The sequence below is a fragment of the Pipistrellus hanaki genome, assembly GCF_964339955.1.
Source record: "Pipistrellus hanaki genome assembly, chromosome: 11".
Lineage (NCBI taxonomy): Eukaryota > Metazoa > Chordata > Mammalia > Chiroptera > Vespertilionidae > Pipistrellus > Pipistrellus hanaki.
This window is the reverse complement of record NC_140513.1, coordinates 27,307,607-27,315,308: the sequence shown is the minus strand read 5'-3', so window position 1 is coordinate 27,315,308 and position 7,702 is coordinate 27,307,607. Positions and strand designations below refer to the sequence as shown.

General features: G+C 59.9%; 1 protein-coding gene across 2 annotated transcripts; it reads right to left on the bottom strand.

Moving 5' to 3' along the window:
- Nucleotides 1-229: 229 nt before the first annotated feature.
- AQP3 (aquaporin 3 (Gill blood group)) lies at nucleotides 230-5,755 on the bottom strand. Of its 2 annotated transcripts, XM_084898467.1 has the most exons (6): nucleotides 5,587-5,755; nucleotides 2,920-3,046; nucleotides 2,441-2,578; nucleotides 1,996-2,114; nucleotides 1,264-1,481; nucleotides 230-1,166 (listed from the first exon to the last, which is right to left on the bottom strand). In XM_084898467.1, exons 1-6 carry the CDS (start codon nucleotides 5,692-5,694, stop codon nucleotides 998-1,000), a joined length of 879 nt encoding a protein of 292 aa, XP_084754593.1. In that variant the 5' UTR covers nucleotides 5,695-5,755; the 3' UTR covers nucleotides 230-997. The 2 variants fall into 2 exon arrangements, with proteins under 2 accessions (XP_084754593.1, XP_084754594.1); XM_084898468.1 differs by lacking the exon at nucleotides 1,264-1,481 and having other exon boundaries at nucleotides 759-1,166; nucleotides 5,587-5,747.
- Nucleotides 5,756-7,702: the final 1,947 nt, after the last annotated feature.

Here is a 7,702-nt window from a genome sequence, read left to right as displayed (position 1 = left end):
GTTCAGGCTGAGAGGACGGGGCTCTCTGACCTGTCCGCGTGTTCCTCGCTGGGCATGCTGGGTATTTGTGTCCAGACACATGGACGCTCCTTAGCTGGCCCCAGGGAAACAGCGGGACCAGCAGACAAATGTTGACACCACGGGCAGTTTTAGGCATATATTTTATTGTGGTTTGTTTGTGGCTTTTTTTTTTATAAAAGACAAGAGTACCTGTATTATTGAGTGGAGGATTAAAAGAGTAAAGACCCTATTTGGAGTAGAGTCTCCAACCCCTCCCCACTAAAACTAAAACATCGCCGCTATATTTTTTTTTTTTTTAAAAAAGAGAAAATATGAAACTTATGACCTGAACTTCACCCCATCTTCTCATGCCTACATCATGGCAAAAACACGTTATGCAGCTCCTACTTATATACAGTGAAAGGCTCACACCTGGGCTGTGGTCTCCTCCTCCCAGCCCCGCCCATATCCCCAGCGTATCGTCCCCAAAGCCGCCCTGAGTCCCTGCTTGGAAAACAGGACACACACACACACACACACACAGAGAAACATATCTGGACCCTCCTCCACCTGCAGCCCCTGAAACACGCAGATCCCTGACACTCTCCTCACTCACCACCACCCCCCTTCCATTTCCCCACAGCTAAAATCCTTCCACTTGGTCCTTTGCCCTGAATATCTGGGAACACACACACACACACACACACACACTCACACAAGCACACGCACACACTCACATACCCGCTGCCCATTCCCTCCCGTGGGGAGACAAAGTTCTGTTGGCCCTACGCTCTGTCCATCACAGCTTAAGGACAGTGGCCTGAGGTCCTATGCGGGCAGGGTCCAGTGGGAAATCCTGGAGGGACCATCCAGAGGGGTGGGGGCAGACAAGGAGCTTCTCAGCCTGGAGGAGGGTCGTGAGGGGGGCTTCCGGGGAGCGGGCCCTGCACAGTCCGTGGATGCTCCAGGGAGAGGGGCAGGGGGCGGCCCTGCCCGCTCAGACCTGCTCCTTGTGCTTCACGTGGGCCAGCTTGACGTTCTCCTGCTCGGTGGAGGGTGGCGGCTGCTCCAGGTGGCAGCCGATCATGACCTGGTACACGAAGACGCCCGCGATGGAGCCCAGGAGCGGGGAGACGATGGGCACCCACCACCACTGGCGGCCGGTCCTGGGGGGGCAGAGCATGTAGTGTTAGAGGCGGGTGGGGCCGGCAGAGGGAAGGCAGGCTGAGGCTGGCTGGCTGGCTGGCTGGGGGTGGCACTCACGTGAACACCTCCGAGCCCCAGCCGGCGATGGCGGTGAAGAGGCGGGGGCCGAAGTCCCGGGCGGGGTTGACAGCGTAGCCGGAGTTGAAGCCCATGGAGGTGCCGATGACCAGAACCACCAGGCCCACAGTGAAGGCCTCCAGGCCCCGGGGGACGGGGTTGTTGTAGGGGTCCACAATGGCCAGCACGCACACGATGAGGGAGGCGGTGCCGATGAACTGGCGGGCAGGGGGGGCAGGGTGAGGATTGCCCACCCCACCCCCCGCCCCACCCTCCGGCCCCTCCTCTGGGCCTCTGGCTTCCCTCCAGCTCCTGGTCTTGTCAGGGCCCTCGTTCTCCTCGATGGGACTGGGGCGCTGGGATTTTTTCAAGGATAAGAATCCTCTGGGGCCAAACCGGTTTGGCTCAATGGATAGATAGAGCGTCAGCTTGGGGACTGAAGGGACCCGGGTTCAATTCCGGTCAAGGGCATGTACCTTGGTTTCGGGCATATCCCCAGTTAGGGGGTGTGCAAGAGGCAGCTGATTGATGACTCTCTCTCTCTCTCTCTAACTCTCTATCTCTCTCCCTTCCTCCCTGTACAAAATCAATAAAATATATTTAAAGAAAAAAGAAAAAAAAAAGAATCCTCTGGGGAGCTGGTTCAATAGAAAAGCTGCCATTCTGACTCGGATGGAGGTGTCCCCCCCACAACTCTGCTTCAGACAAGGAGTCCTGTCCCCCAGCCCATACCTGGTCGAAGAAGCCGTTGACCATGTCCAAGTGTCCGGAAGGGTAGGTGGCAAAGATGCCGGCGGTGCCGTTGGGGCCCGAGACTATAAGCTGGTTGTCGGCAAAGGCCCAGATGGCATCTGAGGGCAGATGAAACCCCGCGTGGGTGAGGGCAGAAGCCTGGGCCCAGTTTCTCCTCTGCGGCTGGGCCCACCCTCCCAGGGGTCACGGGTAAGTAGAACCACTGCTGTTTGCGCAGGAGCCGGAGGCGGGGAGGTGGGTGGGGTGAGGGCCTGTTGTTGCCCAACTCGTTTATTTCCCCTGTGCCCCGCACCTGGGGCTTGTGCGTGAATGAGTGAGTCATGAGCCGGGGGCCTGGGCGGGCCCCAGCGGTCTGCCACGGGAAGGCCCGATGCCAGCAGGTCCCCAGCGGAAGGAGGGGGTCGTGGGGGAGGGCAATGCTTACCATAGTACAGCCCGAACACGATCCCAGCGCCCAGGAAGGCTCCCAGGGTCTGGGCCAGGGTGTAGATGGGCAGCTTGATCCAGGGCTCTCTCGCCAGGAAGCACATGGCGAAGGTCACCGCGGGGTTCAGGTGGGCCCCTGCACAGACGGGAAACGGGACCCATTGGCCATCGCCTGCCACCGTAGGGGGGCCAGGATCCCACACCATCTCCATGCTCCCCGTCTCTGGCCCGGGGAGCAGGGGTGCAGAGAAGGGTTTTCTGTGCCAGATGGCGGGTTGGATTGTGGAACAGGCCACCTGTGCTCATCTCCGATCCCAAGGTGAGAGTCAGTCTAAGTTACCAAGTTCCTTCTCCACTGCCCTCTTCCCAGAGCTCAGAGCCCCCGTCACCGCTCTGCCCTGCCCTTGGGAATGTCCCCCCACCCCGTCCCCACTGGGACCCCCGGGAGAATGCTCTGAGGGTGCAGCAAGGCCTTACCGGAGACCTGGCCGGCGATGAGGATGCCCAGGGTGACGGCAAAGCCGAAGGCCAGGTTGATGGTGAGGAAACCGCCGTGGGTGCCCCGGCTGAGCACGACCTGGGCCACGGAGCCGCAGCCGAACATCTGTGTCCGGAGACAGAAGAGGCGGGAGGGTGAGGCCCGGCGGCGGAGGGAAGGGTGAAGCCAGCAACCTCCGCCTGCCCCATCCCGAGGCTGGAACCCCTCCTGCTGCCGCTGCACTCTGAGAGGCAAACGTGCCTTCCCACCCACGAGGCCCCAACGCCACAGAACAGGTCCCCGTGGGAGCAGAGTCTGCCGCTGGGAGCCCTAACGATGGCTGGCCGTCTTCACTGATTTTTCCTGAATCTCAACAGGAGTGGGTGGAGGGCAACAGTTTTCATCTTAGCAGTTTCTCCCAGCCCCCCACTCACTCACCCCCCACCTGCATGGCCTCCCTTTTTGCCCCAAAGAAGAGCTGCTAGATGGTGGTGGTTGTTGATGATGGTGGTGGTGATGGTGGTGGTGGAGATGGGGCAGAGTGGGGTGGGGGATAAAGAAATAAGGAGGAGGCCAAAAGTTAGGTTGAATCCACCTCTCCTGAATCTGGGATGTCAGAGCCCCTGCCCATGCCCCTGGCTCCCCGAGTATCCCCCAAAGCTGCCCCGGCCCCTGCCCAGGTCTCCTCTCTCACCTTCCCGTAACTAAAGGTCTGATATCTGCCCAGCAAGCAATTTCCGAGACCCGTGCTAAGGGTCCTTGTCCGTCTGGATGGGTCAATGCCCTGCTGTACGGGGTGGTTAAGCACTCTCATTATCACCCCTCAGAAAGATGAAGAGATAGTGGGGAAGCCAGCGGCCCGGGTGATGCAGGGCAAAGGTGTGCTGGCAGGTGCAGGCAGAGATCAGAGGAGGTGAGTGTGTGGGGGCAGGAGGACTGGCAGGCCTGTGTGGGTCTGGGGAACCTGCCGCGCTTGGCAGGCTCTGCTCTCAGTTCCTCGCCCGCCTGAAGGCCAACCCTGGCTCCATCCCAGGAGGCCTTGGAGTGAGAAGCTGTCAGAGCCAGTTCTACCACCTTGGGGCTAATCTTCCTCTTCCTCACCCTCCCTCTCCCCGGTGCCCCCTCCTTACTGGGTACCCCAGAGGAAGGGGCTTTCCTTGCCCGGAAGCCCATTCTGACTCCACCACTGCAGGCTCTAGGCCCCCCACCCTCAGAGGTGCACCCAGGCAAGCCCTCACCCGCCTCTCAGGGGTCTCCCACGCCTGGCTCCTTCTCTGCCGGCTGCCTGCCCTGAGGTGCTGCTTTTCACGGACACCCAATGCCTCGCTCACCTGAGCCTGAAGCCCTCCTTCCTGGGCTCAGCCCTAGGCCTGACTGCGTCTTCTGGGGAGGTGAACTGAGACTTGGGAGAGGTGGGGAGGCCCCTCTGTGAACGTGGAAAACAATGACCCCTGTCCTGGCTGTTCTCAAACGGTGGGGGGCAGGGGGAGTGTCCTTCAGGGAGTGGGGGACACAGGCTCTGGGAAGGGACGATGACAGGCACCTGCCCCACGCCTGTCTTGGCACAGGGGAGAGAGGGTATGGGGATGCCTGGTAGGTCTTCTGAGGGGCTGTGGATAAAGTGCCCCCTGGTTTCCTTCCCCCACTTCCTGTTTCCAGAGGTGAGCCTCTCCTCTTCCATCACCATCACCCATTGGGGGTGGCCACGCCAGCCCTCCCTGCCTGCAGGGGCTGGCAGGTCTGCATGACCTGGGGCTGGGGCTGCGGCTGGGGCAGGAATGGAGTAGCCTACCCACTACAATGGAGCAACTCAACCCAGAGGCAACCTGCGGGGAAAACATGTAACCACCACAGGAGCCGCCGGCAATGAGAAACGGGGACAGGAAACGGGGACAGGAAACGGGGACTCTTCACTGCTGTGTCTGCCAGACCCAAAAAAAAAAAAAAAAAATGCAAACAGAATCACCCAGGAACAACCCAGGGCCGAAACTGTGTGACCAGGGAGTAACTGGGCCCGGGGAGGAACCCAGGCAGGGGAGGTGTCCACTCGGGGAGCCCAGAGAGTCGCTCAGAGCCTGGGTGCCTGACAGGGTCTGGGAGCGGCCCCACAGGAGGGGACCAATGGCAGGGACACGGCTTCCTCCGGCCTGGGCCCCACAGCCTCCCACAGCCCCCTATCTGCCGGAGCCTGCCTTCCTCTCCTCTGCTATCCGCTGCTGTGTGCACCCTGCGGGCCTCCGCCCTCTGCCCCAGCCCGCGGCCAACTGTCCTCATGGGAACTTTTGGACTTTCTGAGGCTTAATTATTCATTAGGGACCAGATATCAGAAGCCAAATAGCCTACTAGGGGCCCATCTGCCGCTGCCCCGTCTGTGTCCTGGGCTGGGGCTCTGAGACCTTGGGGAGCTGTGGGATCCTTGAGAAAGGGCTGGAGGTCCCAGCGGGTGGGCTGGGTCCCTGGGCAGTGACCGCCCTCATGGATGGGGTCACAGATGGGAGGTTGAGGGGGGGGGGGGCGGGGGAGAAGCGCTCTCTGGGAGAGATCAAAGTGGGGATCCGAGCTGGGAGAAGGCTCAGGGCTGTCTGGGAAAGCACAGCTCTGGGATGAGCAGGGTTAGGGCGCGTAGAGGCGGGGACAGAGGGGGTTCCCTAGGTCCCCTCACTCACCACCAGGATGAGGGTTCCCAGGCACTCGGCCAGCGCCTGGCGGAGCAGCCGGTAGCGGATGTGGAGCATCTCCCCGCAGCGGTTCACCAGCTCCTTCTGTCGACCCATGGCGGGGCAGTTAGCGGCGGGCAGGTGGCGGCGGAGCGCAGGGAGGCGGCGGCGGGCTGGGCGCTGTGCCCGGGAGCGGCGGCTGGCGCCCTTTATGGCAGCGGGAGGGCAGGTCCCGCCCGCCCCGCGCCCGCCCCGCCCGCCAGCCCGCCCGCCCGGCCTGCCCCGCAGGAGGGGGCGGCCCCCCACACCTTGCCTGGGCGGTTGGTGGGGATGCGGGGTTGGGGGAGCTCATGAGGAAGGTGGAGGTACGTGGGGTGTGAGGGACCTTAGGAGTGAGGCTGGCCCCGGGGAGCATTGGGGGAGGATGCATGTGTCTTGGAGGCCGAGAGGCCTTGGTGGGGTGGATACAGGCACGTGCAGGACGTGGCTGGGGAGAATGGAGCTGCCAGGGAGAGTGCCTTGGCCCCTGACCCCTGAACTTTTTTTTTTTTTTTTTTAATATATTTTATTGATTTTTTACAGAGAGGAAGGGAGAGGGCTAGAGAGTTAGAAACATCGATGAGAAAGAAACATCGATCAGCTGCCTCCTGCCCACCCCCCACCGGGGATGTGCCCGCAACCAAGGTACATGGCCTTGACCGGAATCGAACCCGGGACCTTTTAGTCCACAGGCTGATGCTCTATCCACTGAGCCAAACCGGTTTCGGCCCTGACCCCGAGCTTTGCTGTCCTCCCCGCCATGGAGGGGGTGAGAGGAGACATGTCAGGAAGATCTACAGGACTGGGGGGGCCCAGCATGTTCTCCCTCAGTCAGGGGGCTGGCGGGGGAGGCTGTGGGCCCCAGCGGGGGAGATTCCCTCTCAGAGACCCGACGCAGGCGCACACACAGAGCATGTGCGGAGCTCCAGCCAGAGTGCACGGGCCTCTGCTCCTTCTGCTGTGAGCGCTTCATATGTTGTATGACCCCCTGTGTCTACACATGACATCTGCCTTGTGTGCCTGATCACACTCGATGGGCATTTCTCACAGCTGTGCACATCCTGTCTGGCTGAGTTAGCTGAGGCGGACACACATGTACCGGAGTGCATTCTGCACATGGCTCCAGAGCTCGAACGGAAGCTGTCCTGACATGTCACATGCCACATGTTTGCCCAAAGAGTATGTTCCAGCTGGGTTTGTTTTCCTTAATTTTTTTGGTACTTGTCACCCGAGGATTTTTTTTTTTTTTTTTTTTAAGAGAGAGAGAGAATGGAAGGGAGGGGAAGAGACAGAGAGAGAAACATTGATGTGTCAGACTGGTTGCTTCCTGACCAGGGCGGGGATTGAGCCTACAACCAAAGTAGGTGCCATTGACCGGAATTGAACCTGCAACCCTTCAGTCCTCCAGCTGACGCTCTAACCACTGAGAGTACCCAGCGAGGGGCCAGCTGTTTTTAACCGTCTCCCCTCCCGCTCTGGTTGATCCTGTCCAAGGAGAGTGTCCTTTTAAGAGATTAAATTGCCACCCTAACCGGTTTGGCTCAGTGGATAGAGCGTTGGCCTGAGGACTCAAGGGTCCCAGGTTCGATTCTGGTCAAGGGCATGTACCTTGGTTGCGAGCACATACCCAGTAGGGAGTGTACAGGAGGTGTTGTTCAATAATTAGCAATCTGGGGTTTGATGGCCGGAGCCCAACTGCCACAAGACTGGAAGCAAATGTGCCCTCACCCAGTCCCTTGCCCAGCACTGCCAGGGGAGACCGAAGAAATCGCTTTTGCCCGATGAACTTAATCCAAGTGGGCTAAGGGCCTTGGGGACTCGTCCCTTGAGAAATGGCTGTCAGAAATAAAGGTTCCAAAGGTGACTAAAGCCCAAAGAGATGGGGTTTAGCAATGCATATCAGGTAAATTTACACACATGCATGCAAGCCTGTGTGTACACATGTGAGCGTGCACACACACACACCCTGAGGCTGACAGCCACACAGCCTATGGACACTGAGCTCTGGTCACATGCTCCAGGGGTCCCATTTACATGAGAACCTGGTCATATGTATGGAACCCACTTGCAACACCTCTCATAACCT

What these genes read in the sequence shown, in the direction of transcription:
- AQP3 (XM_084898467.1), bottom strand. Translation starts at nt 5,694, where the DNA reads ATGGGTCGACAGAAGGAGCTGGTGAACCGCTGCGGGGAGATGCTCCAC. An exon ending in CGTGTTCGGGCTGTACTATG is followed by an intron (nt 2,115 to 2,440) that starts GTAAGCATTGCC and finishes ATCTGCCCTCAG; the next exon opens with ATGCCATCTGGGCCTTTGCC. An exon ending in TGGGGCTCGGAGGTGTTCAC is followed by an intron (nt 1,167 to 1,263) that starts GTGAGTGCCACC and finishes CTGCCCCCCCAG; the next exon opens with GACCGGCCGCCAGTGGTGGT.